General features: G+C 41.1%; 1 protein-coding gene across 2 annotated transcripts in view; it reads left to right on the forward strand.

Annotated features, from left to right (window-relative positions):
- VAMP4 (vesicle associated membrane protein 4) overlaps positions 1-20,400 on the forward strand; it is a 44,617-nt gene extending 24,217 nt beyond the window's left edge. The window contains exons 4-8 of one of the 2 annotated variants that reach the window (XM_018566840.1): positions 2,690-2,740; positions 13,110-13,210; positions 16,250-16,329; positions 18,112-18,163; positions 19,998-20,400. In XM_018566840.1, the coding sequence (XP_018422342.1) occupies positions 2,690-2,740; positions 13,110-13,210; positions 16,250-16,329; positions 18,112-18,163; positions 19,998-20,026 (313 nt within the window). In that variant the 3' untranslated portion in view covers positions 20,027-20,400. The remainder of the gene's footprint in view (positions 1-2,689; positions 2,741-13,109; positions 13,211-16,249; positions 16,330-18,111; positions 18,164-19,997) is intronic. The other variant, XM_018566841.1, reaches the window with a different exon arrangement.
- The last annotated feature ends 5,880 nt before the right edge of the window (positions 20,401-26,280 follow it).

The raw sequence follows: 26,280 nt of genomic DNA on the forward strand, positions 1-26,280 counted from the left end.
GGGGGGGGCATTTGTTTTAGGGTTTTTTTTGAGCACTACAAAACGCTCAGTGTAAATGAGGGCGTAAATTGTAGAACTAAGGCCAGGTTCACACCTGGGCGATCCATGACCACGGCAACCGTGCACGAAACTACACGTATGGCCGCACAGTCCTGGAATCGCACACCACAGCTGATTTAGCTGGCGGTGTCATTCTTTTTCTAATGGCACTCCAGTCGCGCCAGGCAGATCGCACAGTCTCTCGTCATGATTCCACCTGTGCAATTGCGCAGGATCGTGGCTAAAAAAAGCGTGGTACCTTTTTTCAGTGATTGCCACGTGTATATAACCCCCATTGAAATCATTGGTGCCGTGCGGCAACCACTGTGTGCAATCGCACACGAATGTGCGGTCTCGGGGAGCGAGTCGTGGGATCGCCCAAGTGTGCACCCTGCCTAAAGGCAGATCTAGAAGTTGCTAACATAATTTGGCAATATGAAACTAATTGATCAGGTGGAGGCTAACCTGGGGATAATTAAAGAATAAACTTTACAGGTAGTCTAGTCCAGTCCAAGATTTAGGACCGTCATGTAAACATTTAAAGGATCAGCAAAATTTAACCAAAGTAAAAACAGAAAATGGAGGTGGCCACTAGTTATAGATTAAGAGGACCTTTATCCCCGTTGACTAAAAATCACATCCACTTGCAGCTCTCCATGCTGACATGAAATCATTTTACATTCATTAGTTAAACAAGCATATTTTTAGTTTACATACAGTTTTTTCAACTTCCTGGTCCACTTGGGTACAAATGATGTATTGTGCCCAAGTGTTGAATCCTGGAAAGGTTACATCACAGTACATTGCTGGGAAATCTGATCTGTAATCTCATGAGATCTCAGGGAAAGGTATTTTCCTCCCCTGAGTTGATGTACATGGTCACATGTCCTAGTCATATGTGCCAGAGTTCCAGGAAGTAAAGGGAGATATATTAATCTGCTGTTAGTAAAAATTGCAGCTGTGAGAAGAATGGTGAGGAAAAGAAAAAAGGGAATAGAAAATAATAAAAATCTGGCAACTATCTAGAAGTATCTGTTTGTAGATTGTCATTGCCAAACATTTCCAAAGGTGTTTTTGTTGTCATTATGAAGATATGGGTAAAGTTCCTCTTTAAGGAAGGTGAGGGGAAAAAAATTTGGCCAGAATTACAAGTATAATAATCACGTATATCAAATAGTACATTTTATCTCCCTTCATAACATTGTTGCATTGGGCACAATCCAAGCACGGTAATGTGACAGCAATGTGACAATTCTTACAAAACCTACTTTTATCAAATTTCCAAAGCCTGTTTCCACCTTTAACTAACCTATCCCTGGGCCCTATTCACACCTAGGTGTTGGCGTTTTTTAAAAACGCTCTGATCCACGAAAATATGGGTTTTTGACTCATTTTGTAAGCATTCAGCTTTAGGCTTTTTTTTCTATTTGGCCCATTGGAAAGCAGTAGCATCTGTGGCATCATGCAGTAATGCTCCAATGCGTTTATAAATGCTTGTGACATGCATTTTAAGGGGTTTCCATTGAGGTCTGTGAGGTACAAAAACACTCAAATGTGCCTGAAAAGAACATGTGCTCATGTACTTTCCAAGGATTTTACTATAAGCAGCAGGACATTCAGGTGTGAACAGGGGCAATAGAATACAATGAGATTCCTTGTATCAAGCATTTTATAGCTTCGAGCTACAAAACACCTTGGTGTTAATGGGGCCTTAGTGAAGGATCCCGTTTATATCAAATAAGTGGACTCAAATTACAGGTAAATTGTCACCAATTGTTCTCCATCTACTGTTAATGATTTTGCTTATATGCGAAAACAAAGTGTTATACAGTACCTCATAACAAAAGAGACCTACAGACAATCCAGCTGTGCCCGTCGTCTATTACTGCCTTGTTCCATATCTGCAATAGCCAAATGACAACTGAGGGACAAAAAGAGCAGAAAAAATAGAGAACGTGGGGCAAAAATGGATGATACATTTAAAAGAGTTAAAGCCCATTGAATTTGGTGCAGGCACATAGGAATGTAAAGCTCAGTGGAGGTATCATGACCATAGTTATTAGAGGGGTCAGAGTCGTGGATGAACTTATTTTAGGAAACGTTTTTTATTCTAAGCTGTAAAGTTAAGACCAATCCATGGGGTAAAAATGTTTTTTTTTTCTTTTCAAAATTACCAGTGTGCATCAAAGGCAAGAAAACATTCCCGTGTAGTCTAATTCAACCTGTAGAGGTTTAGAGACCCCTTAACATACTTTGGAGTGGGGAGGTATTAACAGTTTTAAAGGGCATCTGTTTTGTTTGAGTGATTATTTTCTATACCCACTGTATCTGGAACTTTGTAGGACATGACATTGCAATCCAGCTAGCACCTGAGAGCATTGTCACTATGTACTTTTTGATTGGTGGAGGGGTTTGAATGGCTTCTGTCTGATATGTAGTTTGTACTATGAGCATAAGCTACTTTGCGTACTCTGTAAAGTACTGTGCAATATGTTAGTGGTATATGAATCCAGGACACAACATACAAATACATAATCTTATTATTATTGTGTGTTTGTGTGCTGTTTCCCCACACTGCAACACACTCGCTGTGGATGTTGGGACCTGCAGTCACCTGATATGTTACTGACTCAATATTCTTTCTTGCCAGGAGGGGACCTTCTGCACCTAAGTTTGGACCAAGGAATGACAAGATCAGACAGTAAGTCTGCGGCTGACAGCTGGAAAAAGATGTATACAAGTCCCAGTGCTACTGAGTTATATTTAACATTGCTCTGTGACTGTGTTTACAATTTTGTGTTTCTCGAGAGGGATCCCTGTATCATATACATATTATGGCATGTTTATTGCTTCTTTTGTCTGTTACAATTTACAGGGGAGTCAAAGATTGCATAAAATTCTATAGCATGCCACACAATTCTACTGAAAGCATATTAAATTAATAATTCTGATTCCAGTGCAAATAATAATAGACATTGGATGTAAAGTCTCATACTAAAGACATTTAGAAATAATCTCCTAGCTTTAAAGTGACACTAAACTCAGGAGTTAAATCTTAAAACTAGGGCTGCACCGATAGCGGTTTTTGGTATTGAGTACTGATATTTTTTTCCCCGGTACTTTTGGATACCATTACCGTCGTCCTATGAAGGAAGCCAGGCGGCGTGTAATCACTCGCCACCTGGCTTTATGATTAGCTGGGAAGCCGGGCGGCGTGTAAAGACTTGCTACCCGGCTTCCCGATTAGCAAGGAAGCAATCTCCATGCTCCCTCGTCACCAGGTGACGAGACCGCATGGAGCCGGCTTTCTAGCCAATCAGGAAAACGTGCACCGTGTAATGATGCGTTGCCCGGCTTCCTGATTGGCTGGGAAGCCGACTCCATGCTACTTCATCACCAGGTGACGAGGGAGCAGGAAGCTGGGGGGCGTGTAATGACCCGCTGCCCGGCTTCCTGATTGGCCGGGAAGCCGGTTCCATGCTCCCTCGTCACGAGTGACTAGGGAGCATGGAGCCAGCTTCCCGGCCAATCAGGAAGCCAGGCAATGTGTCATTACACGCCCCCCAGCTTCCTGCTCCCTCGTCACCTGGTGATGAAGTAGCATGGAGTCGGCTTCCCAGCCAATGACTCACTGCCCGGCTTCCTGATGCCGGAAGCATAAGTATTGGGCCAGGCATCGGAGCATTTGGGCGAGTACAAGCACTCGCCCAAATACTTGGCATTGATACCGATAATAGTATCGGTGCATCCCTACTCAACTGCATTCAAGTACCTTAACTAATAACAAAAATGTATCTTATTTGTGTATCACTCGGCTATAGATCCTGAAATCATCTCTGAATTAGTGCGGACACTGTCCTTCCTTCTCGAGGGTAACTACTTTTGTTTCCCATGGTCCCTGTGTGTGTTTTAAAGCTCCCTCCTGTGATGGACTACGGTCTTATGTTTAGTTTACTAGTTTGTATACAGATTGTAGTCCATCATGAGAGTCAGCTTGGAGCAGTGGCTACTTGACAACACACACAGGGACCATATGTGTATATCCCTGTAGAGTTTAACGATGAAGTGTGGGCAAAAAACCTTACTGGGGAAATAGCCAGCTACCAATATGTTACCTCTAATGATGTGTGCCCCACGGGTGGCTGCTAATTGTTAATAGTTAAGGTACTTGAATGCTTTTTTAAGAATAAACTCCTGAGTTTAGTGTCACTTGAAGAAAATCTTGCATGCCAGTTTAGAGGACTTGACGTTTCAAATATTGGTAGGCGGGTCATTACTGTATGCTGAAATCACTTGGTAAATGGACAAGCTAGTGTCCTCACTGTTCTTAGACCAGCTGATTTGCCATTAGACTGGTTGGTATACTTTTGTGTATGTGTTTTTAGCTATTACATTGTAACGCACAAAAGGAGAAGTATTGGGAGAGTAAGATATACGCTCACCAATACTTAGAGCCAGCATAGGACACTGCAGCTGTCACATGTCAACTCCATACCAACAGCTGAGCAATCACATGACTGTTGATCAGTCAACTCTCAAGCTGGCCGTACACTGTGTGAATTTCGTGACTGCACACGTCGACACCCTTCTGCCCAACATCCTTTGATCAGAAGATCAAAAGGAGCCTGATGGAAAATCTTATGATGTACAGTGAGGGCAGCCAATCAGCTGCCCTCACTGTGCGGGTATTATGACAGCGGCATACCTGTCAAAATACAAAGCACACAGCAGGAGATTCTGTTTTATTTAATAATAGTAACCATTAGGGATGCACCGATATATCGGCCGCCGAAACATATCGGCCGAAATTGGCACTTTTGGCATAATGCCGAAAGTGCCATTTTCCTGCCGATACGTCGGCGCATCCCTGCTTTCTTTCCTCCCCGCTGGGCGCTGATCTGTGTCCCAGCGGGGAGGAAAGAAACTGTTATAGTCGGCCGAGCGCTGCGGGAGGAGAGCGCTGTGCGCAGCCCGCGTCTCCTCCCACACTGCTCAGCCTCCTATCACAGTCCCGCAGAGCGGTGTGGGGGCAGAGACAGGCCCCGCTGTCACAGGAGGCTGAGCTCTCCTCCCTACACCGCTCGCTCAGCCTCCTGTGACAGCGTGTCAGAGAGGAGAGCGGGTATTGACAATTTTTTTTTATTTCGGTTTCGTTTCGGTTTAAAAATTTCCATTTCGGTGCACCTCTAGTAACGGTGCATGGCTAGCTTCAATCTCTTCTCCCTGCAGAGAGCAATGGCTGTCAGTCACTGGTCCCCCCCCCCCGGCCAGGGAGGGATCGGGCGTAGGGGCTTTGGTTCTCACCTGCACGCAGAGAGGCAGAGCCAGCTGTCAGGCAGCAGGAGTGGGTCCAAAAATATTGACAGGATTTTCCCGACTTTGGCATGGCTGTGCGGTGATAGTTGACATGTACTCCTTTGATCCATAAGAGAAGTGAAGCCAAAAGCAAGGTTACATTTACAGCTCTTTTAAACACAATATGAATTAGGTTTCTACTTGTTATGGTTAAATGACTCGGAGAATGGTCATAGTACATTTAGGTGTCTTTTACATGGGTTTTGTTCCTAAAAGTATGGCAACAGCTGTATAGAAGTTGGCTAAGCAATATAGATAGAGGTGTAGATAGGATGTAGATAGGCAGGAATGGCGAGAGGTACAACAACCTAGGTCATATCTACATGTCCAGAACTGCATTTCCAGAGTTTCGAGAAACATTTCTTTCACAATAGAGCAAGAAAAATGGGAAGTAGCAATGACATATTTTAAAAAGTAGCATTAAACTTTTTAAATAATGAATCCAGATCAAACAAATGTGCATTGCCCAGCAAAGTATTTCTTTACATATTTGCCCAAGCACTTACAGCCATCATGTCTCTGAACAGCTGGCTCCTACTCTCTCAGCTCGGCTTCCCTGAACTTCTGTCCAGTGCACAAAAGACAGACTCCGGCAACTGTGCATCTAGTAGCTTGGAGAAGGGGGTAGAGACGAAGGAAAAGCAGGAGAGTGACTTGCCTTGTTGTGCCTGCGTGTTTGTGTAGACACACACATAGATTACTGGCACACCCAAGGGTGGCTCTGTAGGACCCTGGAAGGCAAAGGAGCCACCCTGAAAGAGGATACCAGGGCCATTGCTCAGGTGACCAGCTGATTCTTCAGAAATCTAAAACTTTTACACATCAAGGAGCAGCATCCATTGTAAGTTATTTAATTAGCATTGGAAATGGCTTAAAATATTTTGATTTAATATCACTTTAAGTTATCCTATGTGCATGAGAACATATAAAATAGGTTTTATCCCAGTTTGGCTACACTTTAAGTGACCAGATTGTTGCACACTGGTCATCATCTGTGGGAATCACTTGTAAGTCTGGCTGCTTATGTGCCACCCCCCCCTGTTTATTTTAGCAGCACTTCCATCCTGCCTGAAACACACACACACACACTCCATATTGCATTTAGTTGTCATCTGATTTTTACTTTCAATGATGCCTTTATGAGGGATTATTGTTCTTACTTCAGCTGTGTAAACAGGAATAGAACAATTCTATGATGATATTACGAAAAATGCTTAATTCTTCCTGTGCTTTTTTTGTTTTGTCTTTTTTTCATGCATCTAATTTAAAGGGGTTTCCCATTACTGCGGATAATTGTGGGTTTCGGCACACCATTGTTATTTTTAATATATACTCACATAAACCACAAAATGTATTCCTATATGTAAACCACCATATCCCTTCTGAGAGAAGTCACAATACTAGTTTTATCTTTCATCATGTTTCTTCAATTGATTGTGATGAAAAAGAAACAATTACTCTGACAAAATATAGTTAAATCTGCCGGCAAACACTTTATTGGTGCATTAGCTAAGTAGCAATAAGGTTCCTCTAATTATGCGTGCCCCACTGGTGGCTGCTTGTTCTTTTTTTGAAAACTGTTCTTTTCACATACAGCCTCTGTCGGTGATGTCACCGTTGAAGTTCCGGCGACAAAATTGACAGTCAGGGCTGAAAGCAACAATCACATTGGGCCACTCACTTTGCTCTCCCCATTTAGCAAATGTCTTGTTTTCTTTTTTTTGTGATTGGACAAGGGGCACATGAACGTCCTGATCTCCCCACGTCCAATCACAGGGCGCCTTGTATTCCTTGAAAAGCATACAAGATGTTTTCTGAATGGGTGACCCGCTGTGATTGCTGTGCTCCAGCCCCAACTGTCAGTTTCACTGCTGGAACTTCAGCGGTGACATTACCGACAGAAGCTGCAGCCACCTGTGGGGAACACATCACTTGAGGTACTATATTGGTACCTGGCTATTGCTCCAGTAAGGTTTTTAGCGTGCACTTCATTGTTAAACTCTACCGGGACATACACATATTGTGCCTGTCTGTGTTGTAAAGTAGTCACCACTCCAAGCTTGCTCCCGTGATGGACTACAATCTCATGTTTAGTTTACTAATTTGTATTGAGATTATAGTTCATCCCGGGAGCGAGCTTGGAGCGGTGATTACTTTACAACACCCTCAGGGACCATGGGGAACAAAAGTAGCCACCCTCCTGAAGGAAGAACAGTGTCAGCATGAATTCAGAGATGATTAGAGAATCTACAGCTTTAAAGATACACAAATAAGGTCCAGTATTGTTAATAGTTAGAGTAATTGAATTTATTTTTATGATTCAATTCCAGAATTTAGTGTCACTTTAATGCTGCAAAAAGCAGTGCTGAGGTCAGGACCATTTTACAACAAAGAAGTAGTGTTTTAAATGCTTTTATTATCGTTGTGCCACATTCCGAGAAAGGGATTTCATGCTTTACCAAGCTCATAATAATGACATATTTTCCTTGTATAGTTTCAGCTTCCTCTATAATTCTGTGCCACACCTTGAGTTAGTGCTGGAATATAATCATGTATTTACATTTTGAAAAAGAATGTAATTAGCAGTATTTGTTACTCCTATAGAGTTGCCATAGAAATGAAAAGTTGGTTGGTCCTGTTTTGGTTTTAGTAGTAAAGTTAAACCCTATTACTGCAGCCTTATGTGTCTTAACTACAGATCAGTAAAGTATAAGGGAGAAAGATGTTTTTCTTTTTAAGATACGCAATACATCAAATAATTGACCTGATTCGCTATCGTGCAATTAACGTTATGCTTAGGTGTGAACAGACCCTTAGAGATTAATTTATAAAAGTTGCTGTTTGCATGGCACTAGAGCCTCTAGATGGTGCTGAGGAGTCTAGGAAATCTGCACATGAACTCCTAAGTGTATTGGTGACATGCAAAACTTTTACAGTTGATTTATTAGTTTATTTAACCAAGGATAGCTTGTCAGCAACTTGTAGAAAAGTCTGTGCATATTTGTTAAGTGGTAATATAAAAATACTATTTTATTTGTGATACGCAGTTTAGATGCTCTTTGTCCATCAGAAGGCTTTCTTTACCCTGTGCCCAGCCAGAGCTGAGCATGCTATTCTGTTACAAATTCCTTCTTAGCAATCCTCCCTCCACCTGTGTCTTTTGGAAGAAGTAAGTGGAATGCAAATATAATCCATTCTGTGACTAAATCAAAGCAGGATGGTTTTCTAATTACAGGGCTGTGAAAAATGTGCTTCTCCAAAACATCTGCGACACCCTTAACCTGTTCCTTCATGTACCAATATATTTTTTCTTAAAGTGTACTTCTGCATATAAAACATATCTGACATTGATATGTATGCACCTCTCCTGCAGAGAGCCCCAGGACCCATGAATTCATGGGGCTGTCCAATGAATAAACTAACTACCTTCCTTGCATGCATGCATGCCTCACTATGTCGCTCTGATGGGTCCCTGCGAGGTCCCGAACGCTAGCTTCAGCTTCTAATGACATGGCGTGACATTTTTCAATAAACATATCTAAAATTTGAATTCATCTGTGTGTGTGCCTGTGACCTGTTGAGACTATTCTGAGCTTTGCACGGCGCCATCCGTGTGTTCAACAGAGCACCACCACCATTGGAAGGTTGCAGACCGTAGTGCGGGTGGTTCTTGGAAACATCAGTGGTGGCGTGGTATTACTCCAATCAACAACGCTAGCCAGGGAGCATATTTAATAATGTATATGCAGCCTGGTTGCATTACAGAAATAAATATAGAATCCTTAATAGCTTCTTTGTGTGTCAGGAGGAGAATGTTTAGATATCTTTGTAGTTTTGAGTATAAATGTGTGATTCCTAGATCCAGTATTGTACTTGACATAGAAAATTTTCATTTTCAATGCAATGAGTTGGTTAGTAATTGGTATAACTTTCTACTTTCACCAATGGTCCGATAAGCTTTAGTTACTTATGTAGTAGTGGCTACTTGATTTGAGGAGGTGAGCCATGCTTAACAGTTGTTGTTAAAGGAAACTGTGAAGGGTATAAATCACAGGTCAGGATCTCCCTACTTTCCTTTTATTTAATGTTGGTATTTGACTTTTGACCCTTGGTCAACAAATAAGTGTCTTGCAGCTCTGAGCCAGGGAAACACTAACTGCAAATTGCACATAGGCGAATATTTCCTAACCCGGGTGAACGTGATCTAGTTGCTTTAAATAACATGCAGCATACATTTACTCTTTATGTTTAGTTTAAGATGTATTTGGGTCATTGTAAACACTGGAGTTTTTGTATCCAGATTTTGTTGTCTTGTCTGATTTATCTGTATATGATATAGCTCTTTAGACTTGCATTCAAGTCTTTACTGAACTGATATACTGCTCCGTGTGCCAGATTTAAAGCGTGACTCACCATTAAAAGACAAAAAGACAAAATTCCAATGGCTTTGTTAAAAAAGGCATATACAAAAGTATAAATAATACATTTATTTATCAAATAATAACTTATTAGGCCTGGTTCACACCTAGGCATTTTGAGCAGTAGAAAAGGTGCTTTTAAACGCCCAACACAAGAAATCCCATGATCTTCGGTGGCCCCTATTTACACTTGAGCAGCAAAATGCCAAACACAGAAAAAAAGTACATGAGCTTTTTTTTGGCAGTTTTAAGCTGGTTTTCCCCCCATAGACGTCAATGGAAGCTCCAGGACACGCACGGCAGAAGCATGTTGCACATTTTTATGCACATTTTTGCGTGTTTGTAATGCACGTTCGTCCATTGACAGCAGTGTTTCTTGAGCTGCCAGTCAAATTGTGCGTCTTCTTGCGAAAAAGATTGCACACTGAACCCGCTCGTAAAAACACGCAAAAACGATGCCGCCTTGGTGTGAATGGGGCCTAAAGATTTTACCATTTGCAAACATTTTTATTTTTACACACATAAGTATCTGTGTTTATTTTTTCTCATCCTTTGAGGGACATTTTTCCCTTTGGGTTATACTACCACCCCCTTTCACTACCAGCATGCCTTTGTCTGTTCATAGTGTTCTAGGAGGATGACGTTTCTACAGCTCTCCTATGTTAAGACTAGCTTATTTTTTCTGCTAGTCTTTCCATAGAAGCCCCTGCAAAACCAGTTTGTGTCCCTCCTCTTTCGCCTCAGTTATTCACCATGGTGCTGGCGCCTGTACTAGCCCTGCCTCTTTCGGACAACCCCGAAGATGTTGTCCAAACGGTACAGCGATTCAGAAGGATCCTGAACCTTCCGAAATCGTCCTTTTAACTGATTTCTCTTTTAAAGTATCCGAGTCTAGTCCTGGACACAACTCAGGCCAAAGTGTTCCTTCCAGAGAACAAACACTCCAGTGTTAGATTCTAAATCTCTAGTCCAGGGGCTGTATGACTCTTTGCTTCTGCATGCGAGTCCTAGGTCTCATCTTAGTCTCTTTTGAGGCAGTCCCATTTTGCAAGTTTTACTCCAGACCTCTATAACATAACATTCTGTCAACGTAGGACAAGTCAATCCAATCCCTGGATAAACTGATTCATCTGTCACCGAAGGCCAGGTTGTCCTTGGCCTTGTGGCTCAGAAATCTAGCTCCGGAGTCTTGGATATGATTCCTTCCCAGCTTTTGGAGGATCCTCATGATGTTGGTGCAGAAGGCTTGGTCTTCAGAGAAGTCTTGTCTCCTGATCAACATATTGGAACTTTGGATGATTTGACTGTCTCTGGAGCATGAACTGTCCCACTGGAGGATCAGCTAAACCGGATTCAGTCAGAATTAGGCGAGTGGTCCCTACACCTGGCAGAGTTCCTGGAGCTGTGTTGCAGGTGGGGGATGCTAGCTGGCCCCAAGGTTCAACAACATACTGGGCAGGTTTGTCTCCAGGTACAGGGCCCTATTAATGTTTGCTGTGTTGCTTGCCTTTGCTTTTGTACGTCCTGGAGACTTGCTGTGCTGTGGGCGATGAAAAACTACATTTTAACCAGTTATTTCATACTGCTAAATTTTTTACACTCTATGGTTGCTAGTCCAAAATTTTTAGGCGGTGTTTTGTTTTTCCCAAAATGTGGATATAGAAGATTGTGCTGCACTGAAATAACATAATTTTACACTTTCAACTGATGGAAAATATCAATTGTCCATGTTTGGTTCATGTGGTTGCTGAGCTTCTCTACATATGTGAAAGAACCTTGGAATAGATTGTGGACAGGCGGTCTCAAGTACTCCCAGAAGCCCATAAGACTTTCAACCCTTACATTTCAGCTATAGAATGTACAATTCCACACACTGAGGACAGAGTAATATACATCTCTGTCCAGGGGCTTCAGAAAAAATGGACTCTCCTTTTTTATAGAGTTTATTAATCTATCATTACCTTTTATTTATTTGTCTTACATGTCTCTTTCCTTCATTTATCTTCAGTTTCCAAATGACAAAATATTGGGGTCATGTCTTACTAGTGGGCATTTCTGTGACCAATTAGTATGGTTGGCTCTGTTACATCAGGCGGCAGGAGAGCCTAAGATGACTGTGCCTACTAAATACAGATATGTTAATGTCTATGATGCTGAATTGACAGCAACATTTTTGTCTAGTGCTTTCCAAATTACATAGCTAATAACATACATCGGATCTCATTGGGCACCAATATGCATAGCTCAAAAATATGAGGATTACCTAAGATACAGACACAATCAATAAAATCATTATTAGGAATAACAGTATATGCATGGATATGCACTAACAGGCCATGTATCCTGCTTTCGGGTGGCTCCTTTCCCTTACAGGGTCCTGTGGAGCCACCCTTGTGTGTACTAATAAGTTGTGGGTGTCTCCAAAAATACACAGGCACAGCAAGGCAAGTCACTCTCCTGCCCTGTGCTTCCTTCTCCCTCCTCACTTCTCCAAACTAGTTGGACAGCTGCTGGAGGCTGCTCTGCCGCTTTTAATCTTGTACAGGACAGGAAGTTCAGGGAAGAGGAGCTGAGAGAGTTGGAGCCAGCAGTTTGCAAACATGATGACTGTACGTGTTTGGGAAAAAATGTAAAGAAATACTTTGCTAGGAAATGTATATTTGTGTGATCTGGATTCATTATTGAAAAAAGTTTACTTTAATCAGGCATAGCTTACATTTGTTCCTGTATTGTATTTGTCTCAGACGGCTACTTTGATCCTAAACTGTGGAAGTAAAAACATTGGTTGGTGTATGCTCCATGATACGTTAGCTGTGGTGCTCGGTAATAATCATTTCCTTTACAGATTGTAATAAGGCAGGTCAGGCATGGGATCACAGAAGGAATTCTGCTAAAGGGCCTGTTTTTGGTCAATATAAAGGAAATAATAAGAATGAAATGATAACATGGAAAAACAGCCTTCTGTGTTTTCTGGGTTTATGTGTTGATCCCTGGGTTCTGACAGACATTTGGTTTTCATTATTTTGGCATTCTCTATTATATAAATGATGCCTTATGGGAATTTTATGAATGTTTTCAATTCATTCAAGTGTATAACTTATTAAATCATTTTATGATGACGGCCCTGTTTACAATGAAGGATAGCTTTGAGTTGTTTTAGGAAGACCTATAAATCAAAACACATGGAATGAACGTGATGAAAACAGATATTATGCAATGCTTTGCCTCTAACTTGTATATGATTTTATGTTCTTGACCGTACATCTGATGCAGTGAACAAACTGTGTATATTTACAGTGTACAGAACCAGGTGGATGAAGTGATTGATGTTATGCAAGAGAACATCACTAAGGTGATAGAACGAGGAGAGAGATTGGATGAGTTACAAGACAAGTCAGGTGAGAATAAATGTACACTATGCAATAATTGTGTACAAAATGCAATAATTGCTGTCAAGTAAATTAAAGAGGTTCTTTAGCTTTAATCAAAACTTGCTCCAGCCTCTTCCCTTGCATCATTTGGTAACATGGAAAGAGGCTGTAGTCTACATCTGCGTCTTTATTAAAGCTGAACTGCAGGCAAGCAGCTACAAATACTGTTGAAGTACATGTATGTGATCAGTTTTACCTGCTATAGGATTAGTAAATTTCAGCATGTCTAGTGGTACAGACACCACTGACAGTGCACACAGGTCCTTAACCTCTCCTGCAGTATCACACTATAGTGACTAACATACCCCCAGATTGTTGATCGTATAATGAAGAAGCAGATGCACAACTCTGAGGTCATCACTTTCTACAGCAAATCCTAAGGCTGGGTTCACACCTGGGTGTTTTTGAGTGCTGATCAAAGCGCTGAAAAACGCTCAAGAAGTGAAATGCTATTAATCCCTATGGGCATGGTTCCCACCTGTGCGTATTTCAGCCCGTTTTGTCGCGCTGAAAAGCGCCCTACGCGCGAAAAAGTACTTGATTTCAGCGTTAATCCATTGGTATTCCCCAGTGTGGCTCTGGGTTAATTTTCTGTACCATGTAACCCCTTGTAGCCACACTCAATACAGCGTAGGTCTTACCTTGTCCGCGATCCCCGCTTTGTCCTCAGGCCTTCCGGGTTCCGTCCCTTGCGAGCGTCCGTGTGTTTAAAAGAAAAAAAAAATACGAAAAACAGATAGAGAAAAAAAAAAAAAAAAATCACACCGCCAGGGAGGTTAAAAAACGTGCGTCGAACGCGCGTTTCATTGGACAAAAAAAGTGCTAAAAACGCGCATAAAACACGCCTATTAGGAACGCCCAGGTGTGCACCCAGCCTAAGTGGCATTGAGTGAGGGCTCTACCTTTCCCATTCAGAGTGTTGGTGCTCGGGAGATTACAGGAACCTAATAATAAGAAAAATTCCACCTCTTACACAAGTTGCATGTAAAGTCTATATCTGGGGAAACAAGAAAAGTAGTCCCACTGCAAGGGTTAAGTGCTCATTTATGTCTAGGGGCTGGAGGAAAGCAGATTTATTTTCCTGAACTCCAGTCCCCTTGCGATCAGCACTCTCCTCTTCTCCCCTCACTGCTCAAGCTGGTGGAATGTCTCTCGGTGTCCTCACATCTAATGTAGGTCTGTGGAACCTGCATTAGACATAGTGACATCGGTGGGCTATAGACTGCCGCAGCCCAGGGGGAGCAAACCAGTCTATCAGCCCAGAGGGAGCTGGCGGGCGCGGGGATCAGGTAAGTAAATCTGCCTTACTGCAGCCTCACCTCTAGACAAAAGCAAGCAGTTAACCTTTGCAGTGCAGGAACAGTCCTACAGACATGGGCTTTACACACCAACACACACACACACCCACCATAAAGTTATGACCACCCACCTAATATTAAGAAGGTTCCCCTTTTGCTGCCAAAACAGCCCTGACTCAAGGAAGCAGGGACTCCACTAGACCTCGGAAGGTATTCTGTGGTGTCTGGCACCAGGCCATCAGTAGCAGATACTTTAATTCCGGTAAGTTGCAAGGTAGGACCTCCATGGATCAGACTTGTTTTTCCAGCACATCTCACAGATGCTCGATTAGATTAAAATCTGGAGAATTTGGAGGCCAAGTCAACACCTAAAAGCCGTTGTTGTGTTCCTCAAACCATTCTTGAATTATTTTTTAAGTGTGGCAGCACACATTTTCCTGCTAAAAGGAAAGTCTTTTTGACACCAGAGGCAGCCAGTAGGGGTGGTAGGGTGTGGTGGCTGAGTGACGCCACCCTCCACCATTGGTTGCTAGGAGCTGGGTGGGACGCTGGCCAGAGCGTATGGCCCACATCCCGCCTGGCTCTTATCAACCTGGGATGCTTTGGCCGGAAAGGGGGCAGCAGGCACACTTCAAACATTGTGCAGCAAAGCTGCCATAGCGCTTTGCCTGTCGCCCCCCAATGTAACTACAGCTATAGCTGTAACTCTTGCCCTCTTTTCCCAAAACCTACCCGAAATGCACTACAAGAAATGTAAAAACCCCAAACATGTTTTTTTTTTTTATATGGAGTTAATATTTTGTACACCCACCTTGGGGTCTGCGGAGATAAATATACAAAAAATTGTCCAAGAGAGATAAAGAGATCTTTTCTAACAGATATATTTACTTAAAGGAGAACTATGAGGTGAGTGCTTATCTCTCACCTCATAGTTCTAGCCGACCTGTGACAATGAGACTGTCACAGGTCGGCTCAGTAGATCAGGAAGTGAGTGAACACATAGCGGTGTTCGCTCACCTCTCGATCATGTCACGGCTCTCTGCCGTGACAGGGGAGGGGCTGGATTCCTCCCTCCCCGCTCCAATCCGCCAGCGCTGACTGGCGGAACGGACGGGGGAGGGGACGCTCACAGCTGGCTCTGCCTCTAGATAGGCAGAGCCAGCTGTCACTGATGCAGCTGGGCGGATCCAGATATAATTGTCGGGATCTGCTTCAGCTGCGGCATCTCAGAATACCGCGAGTAGCTCGCGGTATACTGAGCTTATGGTGACGGGAGGACGCTAGTTTGTGTCCTCCCGTTACCCCAAGGAGAACTATGGGGAAAAGCCCTAACCCCATAGTTCTCCTTTAAGGTCGTTCAGATTGCTCAAATGATATTTGTGACCTGCAGATTTCACATTTCATGTTTTTTTTTCTGTACAATAAAAAATAAAAATAAACACAAAATAAATTTTGAGTTTCCGTGCTTGTCCAGGGAATAAAACTTCAGTGAAGAAGGTCAGAAAAATTATAGAATTGGTCAAGTGTCTAAATGCTTTTATAGTGCACTGTATGTATATAGCTTTAAAAAGATAATAATTAAAGCTGATAATTTGCTTTAATAAAAACATTCCATGAAATGTACATTATATAACATATAACCTTGTTTTTCAAAATTCTTTATTATAATCATTTTTCGCTGGGTTTCTCTTTTTGTTTTGCCGTACAGAAAGTCTGTCAGATAACGCCACAGCTTTCAGTAGCAGAGCAAAACATCTCAGAAGACAAATGTGGTGGCGGGAATGTAAGGTAAGTACTTATTGGATCAAAATATAGAGCATCAAAGTCTCTGCTGTTTTACCCGATGTGAAGGTTTAAAGTGCACTTCTCATATAGACAGGATCTTCATCACTGATAAACCAAGGCTGAAGATGAATAGCATTTCAAAAAATGATATCTTATGAAGGCCTAACTAACAAATAGCCTGGGGGCCCTGGAGGTGCCCTAATATAATATAGTGCGTTTGCTGGTTTGCCTACACCATCCTAATGAACATGCGTTAAATAGCAGATTGGATAACTATTCTAGATGTGGCAACCAGCATGGGAATTTTAGATTTAGGTTTTGTTGTTATTTTATAGTAGCTTCAAACTTTCCTATATGTAACCTATGCAATGAAAAGGATATTCCTCTCCTGGGAATACCCCAAAAACTCAATAAAGTTTGAAAACAAAAAAGATATCTTACAGAACAACTCTGTAAAAAAAATGAATTAAGCATTGCAGTGTGGCTACCCCTCACCCCCTTCCGCTGCAAAGGTTAGCTTTCATTCTCATCTAGGGACAAAAAAAAAAGGTTATACTGACCTGAGCCAGCCAGGCGTGACAGCGTTCCCTCCGGCCCGTCTCCTCCACTGCAGCGATGGTATGTCCCTTAGCGTCCTCACATCCTATACCCAGTGTATAGGAGGTGATGACTCGAGGATCCTTAGACTGCTGCAGCAGAGGGGGAGCGAGGCTGGAAGAGCAAGCAGGCTCCAAGGACCGGGTGTGTTTAACTTTTTTTTAGTTTAGTCCCTAGACAAAAACAAGCAGATACTCTTGCAGCGCAAGGGTAGCCCCACTGCAAGGATTAATAAAACATTTTGCCCGGACTTCTGCTCTAAACTATGTTTCTATAATGAGGATTGCCCCATCTATTCAATTTATTACAACCCCATTCCAGTGCTCTCCCTCACATTTACTGTAAGATCACACAGGTGTGCTGTTTACATACATGCCATATAATCTTTATTCCCATTATTAAAAGCATAGAATTAGATTCAAATTTACTAAATAACAATACTGCTGGCACTCATTTATCTAATTATATCGAAATTCTGCTGCTTGTCCGGTATGAAAGACCTCATTATTCAAAAACTATTCTTTTATAAGTGTGATGCATTTCCATACATCCTTGATACAGTATAATAACACTTAATTAGAGAGCCTAATAAAACAAGATTCCAATCTGATATTCGTGAATGACACGCTGAGTGTTTAGAGCAGCTGTACATAGAATTCTAATATGTAAATGCATATCGGTAGCTCCATTCACCCGCTAAAACTGAAGCACAGCCTTGGTGCATGTACATGGGCTTTGCCATAGGCTGACATTTAGGCAGATCTAACCGGTCAGAGGCTCTTCTTGAACACATAATTCACCCCTTGAAAGCAACTAGCAGGTGTAAACGGATAAAGGGAGCTGCTGACGGTCTGTGGTACCTGCACTTTATATCTGCTAGCACCTTTTTATGTCACTTTAGAAGAATTCTGTTCATTAAACTGTATAGATCAGGGATGTCCAAACTCCGGCCCTCCAGCTGTGGTGAGACTACAAATCCCATGAAGCATCTCCGGGAGTCATGTCTGTGGCTATGAGAATCTTGCAAAGCCTCATGGGATTCGTAGTTCCACCACAGCTGGAGGGCCGCAGTTTGGACATCCCTTGTATAGATGTATAAGCTATATGATGTCAAAAGTAATTTTTATATCATTTTATCATCCATACTTTCAGTGTTATGTAAAGTGTCCTTGTGCTTTGTGTTTTTAGATGAAAGCCATAGTGGCCTCGGTTTTCATTCTCATCCTGCTAGTGATCATTGGTAAGTATCAAGTGTACAGGATTTATTATGATTTTCTTAATTTACAGTATTTGATGCAGCAAAAGGTTAATCAAAACCTGGACACAGGCTGGCTTAGTTGATCATTTATTTTCACAACAAATAGCCCAATGAAAACCTCACTTCTGTTATTAACTAGATCTTCTGAATGGGATGCTATACAATGAATATAATCACTCTCATTTCTGTGTGTTAATGTTAGGAACATAATTAAAAAGCTCCATTATTTGGACAAATGTTTAACAGACTTCTCTGCTCTGGTCTGTCTTAAAAAAATCATCTAATGGCTGCTGTTCTATTATTAGGCAATAAACACCCAGGGGTGATGTGTGCAGCTCGTAGGTTTGTTTAGCATGTAGTAGCAGAACAGCCACTTTATCCTAAAAGCTGTTATTCAGAAAGACAGATCAATAGTGATATCCAAGAGAATACTAGCAATGCTGATTGATTCTAGAGAGTTCCTCCTGGAAACCCTGGAAGCCAAGCTAAGTTCTAACCCTCAAATCTACCATCTTTATGCCAATGACACTCAAATATATCTCTCCACACCACAACTCACCCCCTCAGTGTCCTTGAACGTCACTAATTTACTAACTGACATATCGGTCTGGATGTCTTAAAACTGAGCTCATTATATTTCCTCCCGCCCCGTTCCCCAACTTTTCCATTAAGATTGATAACACAACTATACCTCCCTCCATGCCAAGGTGCTAGGTGTGATCCTTGACTCTGACCTCCCCTTTCTGCCCCACATCCAATCACTATCCAAATCATAACATCTCCAAAATATGCCCCTTCCTAACCAATGAAACGGCAAAACTACTCATCCACTCGCTTGTTATCTCTCGTCTCGACTATTGCAACTCCCTCCTCATCAGCTTACCTCTACACAGGCTATCCCCCCCCCCCTCAGTCTATCATGAATGCTGCTGCTAGACTCATCCATCTAACCAATCACTGAGTGTCTGCAAATCCTCCTCTGACTATCCACTGGCTTCCAATTGTCTAAAGAATAAAATTCAAAATATTAACAACCACTTACAGTCATCCAGAACTCTGCCCCCGGCTATACCTCCAACCTTGTCTCAAAGTATCACCCTAACTGTCCCCTCCGCTCCTCCCAAGACCTCCTACTCTCTTTCTCCCTTGTCAACTCCTCACATGCTCACCTCCAGGACTTCTCTGGAGTCTCCCCCATCCTTTGGAACTCCTTACTCCAACCCGTCCAACTGTCTTCTACTCTTTCAACCTAACCACTGAACTATCACTTTCTCAAACAATTAATCCCCACACAGCTACCATATCACTTGCCCCTCCCTTCTAGATGGTTAGCTGGGTCCTCCTTATATTGTAAAGCGATGCGGAAACTGTTGGCGCTATATAAATCCTGTATTATAATAATAATAATGATAAGCCACAGCTTACGGGCTTGTGTACACAGGCATTTGGTTTAGAATTGCCTTCCCCCCCATACAAGTCAATAGAAATGATAAAAGCAACTTGATGTACGGCAATACCACCTGTGAAAGAATTCTGAAGCATCTCAAACTGACGCATGCTGAATACACATGAAGACAAATAGTTTGTTTTCTCCACAAAGGATACAAACTCTGTAGCCCCTCATCCTGTGTCGGTAACCAACCTAGAAGACACACATACACAGTCCACATCCGGCCAGCCAGTGCCTCACATATATATTATTATGCATTATTAACACTTACTGAACTTACACACTAGTTTTCTATTGAGCACCTTTTCTTAGGTCCAAGACATTTTATGTAACAATCTGTGTTATGTATTTTTTACTTACTTACAGTCCCGATCATCCTGAAGTATCGGTCCTAACCAGCTGGATCCAAGCCATGGTTCAGAGGGATACCTAGGACTTCTGATCTTGGGATCAACTGTACAGAACTGTATTATTTTGTTTCCTTCTACTTCTAACCTGTACATTCCTTTCTCCAAACAAAAGGACCAGTTTATCATTCCCTTTGGACATTCAAAGCAGACCTAACTCATTGTTAATGACAAAGAGCTGGAGGCCTTATAAGCCTGTAATTTATTGATTGTCTTTTTAGTTAGTTAACTCATCATTCTAAATTGAATTAGGACTTGTTCAGAATGCACATTTGCCTTGGTGCACCAGTATTTCTCGTTGACCTTTCTGATATACAGTATGTAAAGTCTAAAACTAAAATAGCATTACATCAGAAACTTTACTCTCACTTTAAATTGGGGGGAAATTTTCAACTCTATATTTACTGAAATTCACTGAGATACCCATATCCTTGCAGTTTTGAATGGGCAACCCGTGACCTACTTTTATATATCCCCAATTCTTTTCAGTTGCATCTTCTGTACCATTGCAGTTATTTGACACGTTAAACTGTGATTATACTTTTGCTGTTCCGTTTATTGTGTAATTTGTTTATTAATGAACTTTGTCGGACAGTTATTCTAAGTTAAAAAAGATGTGACCATTGCAGACAGACAGAATTGTCCATATATTATATCATATTATATAATAGGTCCTTTTCAAACAAGACTGGTATATCATTTATGAGCGAGTTGAGTCACTGAGTTTTTACAATGCCAGCATCAACATGTGCTTGGCTCTCTTCTATGCTGTGATAGGGTGTTATTACCCCTATTTTGCAATACGGAAGGGAGGGGGGTAGTGGGGGGTTGAATTTGATATTGCTGCTGCAGTCGGTGCAATAATACATGACTAAAAGTGTTAGGAATTTTTGTAATGGCCACAATAAGTCTGCATAACTGGAAACTCAGGTGAGGATATCTTGTTGTGGGGTCTGTGTGCTGCTAAGGAGCTGTGTAATATATAAGTCATCATATATATATCTAAAATTGATTTACCAGTTTGTCTTACAAAAAAAATATAAATTTGGTTTGTCCCCATGAAAGAAGAAAATACAATTTTGCAATGTCATGGCCTAGCTTTATCATTGTTTATGGTCACAGAATGAAAGTAGTCTGCTACTAATCATTGCAAATTATTTTTTATTTAAGTAAGAATGCTGTAATGAAGTCAAGGAGAATATAAATTGATTATGCGAGGGCTCCCTATTATAGAGGACATTACAAATGCCAGTAGTTTGTTTCCGAACTATTTGCTCAACCCTACAGACTTTTTTTTATGTACAGTAATCTGTGTTATTTCTTTAGCCAGTGAAGGTTGCATGGGGTGTTTAGAAAAAGCTTTGCTCATACATGACAGTATGAATAAGTATAATCACGAAGACGCATATGGCCTGGTAGTGGCAATTGATGTAACTGTTTTGAAGCATTGTTTATGATATTCAGAATGTGGTCTCCCAATGCAAGTATTTATTTTCCAGTGATTGGCCAGAGACTTTTACTTTTTTTTTAGAAAAGACTTTCAGAAGGTCCCGACAATGTAGATTCTCAGAAAAAAACAGATCACTTACTACTTGAAATGGCATTTTTTTTCATTTTCAGTTGGATCGGGACATAATCTCACATCTATAGTTCCTGCGGCAGACAGCCAGGAAGAAAATCAGCCCCAAGTGAAATACCCTCTTCCAACTCTTTATCTAAAAATAAACATGACACTTAGTCAAGTCATTGGGCAAGTTGGGGTATGTGAGGGTGTTTGGTCTGCATATGCACCACTAACCACTCTTAGTGGTCACCTTTATTCTAATTGGGAGAGTTGCTTGTCTGCACCTAGCCTAACCCATAGCAAACATTCTGATTTGGTATCATCCCCACGCATGTAGCATCTTGTGTGCTATAAGTCCTATACCACTGCAATGCACCCCTTTGGTGAAAGCAGTTGTTATTAACATAAAGAGATTTTTATTGTACCATGCGGTTTGCCTGCTTTGCAAAATACAATAGTCTGTGCAGAATCGCATACGATGTGAGTCCTAACTCAATAAACAAAGGTATAGTAAAAAGTAATAGTTATTACAGCAGCTCCATTTTTCTTCATAGACACCTACAAACACTTACAGGTCTATTCACTAAAGGGTGAAGAGTTTGGAGGTAGCAGGAGAAGTGAACAATGTAGGCCAAAATAGCTGATTTGGAAACATTCTCCAATTTGGCTCATCTTCCAGTTCAGCTATATTGTCTTAGATTATTCACTTCTCCCGCCTTCTCCAAATTCTTCACCCTTTTGTGAATAGCCCTGTTAATGTTTTTATCCTTTTTTCCCCTCTCTTGTCTGTTTTATTCATTGTTACTACTGTAAAGATTACAGTTTTACCAAATTGGCAGGCTAGTCTGGTATTTGGTTTTATTCCAGACTTGCTTGACCCCTACCATGTGTGGGATATACACAATCACATTAGATCAAACAGTTGTCATGTTAATTTATGGAATTATAGGAGGCCTGTACTGTGAAATTATAGATTGGTGACTTGTCCTAATAAACACTAGGTGCGTGGGTGACATTTTAAATCCATGCAGATGATTGACTTGGAACCAGTATTGAATTAGGTGTTCTGCCTTCAGTCTCACTTTTCTGATTTGTGAGCTTGTCTGAGCCAAAAGCTGATGATGTCGGAGACCGCTAGAAAACTGGCATTGTCAGAAGGATGATTGAAAGGTCATTTTCAGAATTTTCAGTATAGGTTTCCCTTCAAATATGAGAAATTCAGACTTAATGGATAAAACCAAATCCTTTATAAATGAACCACCACCATGCAATTTTTGTCCATGATATAAATGTTCTCTGGTTCCCTATCTTAGTGCAGAGATAAGGATAGGATACAAAGGTAAATGTAAGATAAAAGTGGACCAATTTGGGATTATTCAGCCAGTTATGCACATCAAGCCCTATATACAGATTAAAGGTGGAGTTGTTGCCCATAGTAGCCAGTTTGATCTTTGATTTCTTGCTGTAACATGAACTTTAGATTTGAAATTGAAATACGGACAGCACCTGCACTGTTTTTTCTTACACTGTGTATACATATGCGATAGATAATCCTGTCCCTAGAGGTATTGCAGTATTACAAATGTATATTCTTTTTTTGACAACCATTGACAACTACTGTAGACTGTGTAAGATATAGTGACAGTTCTATTTCGTGCAGGAAGTGATAAATGGTTGTCAAGGGTCATGTAATTACACACTAGTACACACACAGAAATATGCATTGCTGTACATTCCTAAATGTAGCATCATAAACCCGCTAAAATACACCTCACACGGTAAATTTTCACCAACATAGCTTAAACTTCACCATCTATGCTGCCAAGTGCCAAATCAGAAAAAGACACATCTACTAAGTTAAACCATTTGTGAAAGACTTCTGTTTTCCCCGAATTCTTGCATTTCTACCATTTGTGTTTTTCCAAATCTGTTATTTGTATATATGGGTTTCATGTGTTAATAATGCGTTATGTTGTCTATTTATATAATTTATCTCTTATAATTAAACCATTCACATTTCTGCAATATGTGTTCAAGTGGTCTTTATTGAATTGTCTGTCATTCTCAAGTGCTGTGATTCACCATTGTGTTATCTGGTTAGTTACACAACATTTATACCTTCCCTCTTTAACCACCAACTCCATCTTTGGTAAAACAGTGTTGCATTGACCAAGTTTTAAAAGTATATTTCTGTAAAAAAGGAACATTTGCTTTTAACTAGATTTAGGAAACGCAGCCAACGTCTGTCGGCTCTATGCGAACTGTGCAGTCACCCTCCAGCGGACCAATCTCAAGTGGAAAATATGACACAACAAGAGATCAACCTCAAGGCTGTCTGCTTTTTGCATACATATGCAATGCCATGCAACTATCATTTCCATAAAGAGAGGTCAGCAATGGCAGCCTCCACATATTGTGTATGACAGGTGTCATTTAATGACTAGTAAGGAACTACTTTTTTTATTTTTTGTATTGATGTTATTTATCAATTGCCATCTCTCTACCTCTGTCTCTTTACATGGCCAAATATCCCCCTATGCTGTAGAAACTGCCCGAGAATGTTTCACCCCGGTGTACCTCCCCATTGGCATTGCTGTAAAGGATATACGCTATCATGAAGGTGACTATGGGGATTGATTTACTAAAGGCAACTAGGCTGTTCACTTTGCAAGGGAATTTGCACTTAGCAGGGGAGGTTTGACCTTAGTTTAGTGAATGGGAGGAAGCTCTGCTGACTTCCAACACCAAATCATGTTCAAGAAAAAATTCTGTTTTTTTTTTAATTTTCCTTGCACATGATTGGGTGTTCTTTACAAAGTCAAGTTTCCCCACATTCACCAAGCTAAGGGAAACTTTCCCTGCAAAGTGAACAGTCTATTTGCCTTTAGTAAATCAATCCCTAATGTGTCATCCATTTATGCAATCTCTTTCATAATTTCAACATGCCTGCTCTATATTGGTATTGGAAAGCAAGAACTGAGGCATTGTGGGAACTGCTAGAATAGCAAAATATATTCTCTAAGCCCTCGAAAATGTCATGTTCATTGTAAAAGCTCTGTTTGCCATAAGATGGTACATGGTTTCATTTCTCCTAACTTTTAGGGTGTATGATTAACTTAATACTATGTTCTTATTAAGGGGGACATGACCTTAAATTTAATTTGAGGAAATCATCTTCAAAAGATCTATTAAATATGGCAGTTTTGGAAATTCCTAAAACTGCACAGAGCTTTTTATATTGTTTTCATGATTGCTGAAATTGCCAATTGCTCATTCCTGGAATCTGCTCTAGTACGTTTATTGAATATAACTGATAATATCAAGCAATGTCAGTGACAAACAGAATTATGTAAAACAATGAGTATCTGTAATATGAATCCAATGCTATTTGAAATTTGAAAGACGTTAAAGAATGACATAGAACACTTTGTTCTGATTCTTATCCATTATTTGCTTCGTTTAGCTTTGCATACAGTTAAGTCATTTGTTGATGTTTCTGTACAGTCTGCTGAATATCTTCTAGTCTTACTGATTATTTTCAAAGGTGGAAAAAACGTTGTGGGGAGAGAAAATCTTATTTTGAAATTTTTGAGAACAAAAGATCTTTTTTCTTTCTTTCCAAATCATATCCTCGGCAAGTTTCCATTTAATACAACCGGCTGAATAGGAAATGTGATCAAATCTCATAAGAGAGCTTGTTTAAACAGACAAATAAATAAAAGAAGTGTCATCCGTAGCAACCAGTCAGGTTTACTGGACCAAAATGTACGCTATATGTCTAAAGGTGTGGTCATTCCAAAACCATAGAAAGTTATACAGAAATGCCCCTCCTTCCCCTTTGTTGCTATAACAGCCTCCACTCTTCTGGAAAGGCTTATTGCAGGGTGACCATGAGATTTTGTCTCCATTAAGCCAAAAGAGCATTTCTGAGGTCCGGTACCAATGTTGGAGGAGAAGACCACCTCTCATTCAACGTTCCAATTTATACCAAATGTGTTTTAATAGAGTTGAGGGCAGGACTTGTGGCGACCACCAAACTTGTCAAACCATGGGGTCTATTCACTATGCTGCCGAGTGAATGACAGATAAGAAGTGAAGTGAGCCGAACACTGTTCGGCTATTCACTTCAGCCGTACATCGGCTGAAATCCGCCGTACATCGGCCTGCTTCGTGTGGCTTCGGGTCGGCCGAACATGCTCAGCATTCGGCCAACCCGAAGTGCAGAAGGAGTTCGACTCAGCCGATCCAACATCTGGATCGGCTGAGCGGAACCTCCGGCAGGCTTCTCACTGCTGTTCCGGCTATTCTTAAAGATGCCGAACAGCAGTGAGTGAATAGCCGAATGCCGCCGATCGGCATTTGGCTCGGCTGTTCTGCTCGGTCCCTCAGAGGGACCGAGCAGAACAGAAAAAGAGTTAAAAAAGTAAATAGAAAACGATTGTGCGGAGCTAGCAGTGACAGCTAGCTCCGCCCAATAGTTTCCTATTGTCCGGCTCTGGGAGCCCCCCGCTCCCGGCCGCCAAGAAGAGAAACCCTGCTGTGTCTTTTTTTTCTTTATTCTGACACTGAGCAATGTCAGAATAGAGAAAAAAAAAGACGAATTCCCATTCAAAAGCATTGGGAGTTTACTATTGGCTATTTCAATTTGCAATAGCCAATAGTAAACTAGCATTGTACC

The sequence above is a fragment of the Nanorana parkeri genome, unplaced genomic scaffold (genome assembly GCF_000935625.1).
Source record: "Nanorana parkeri isolate BGI_ZX_2015 unplaced genomic scaffold, ASM93562v1 scaffold982, whole genome shotgun sequence".
In the NCBI taxonomy this organism is placed as follows: Eukaryota; Metazoa; Chordata; class Amphibia; order Anura; family Dicroglossidae; genus Nanorana; species Nanorana parkeri.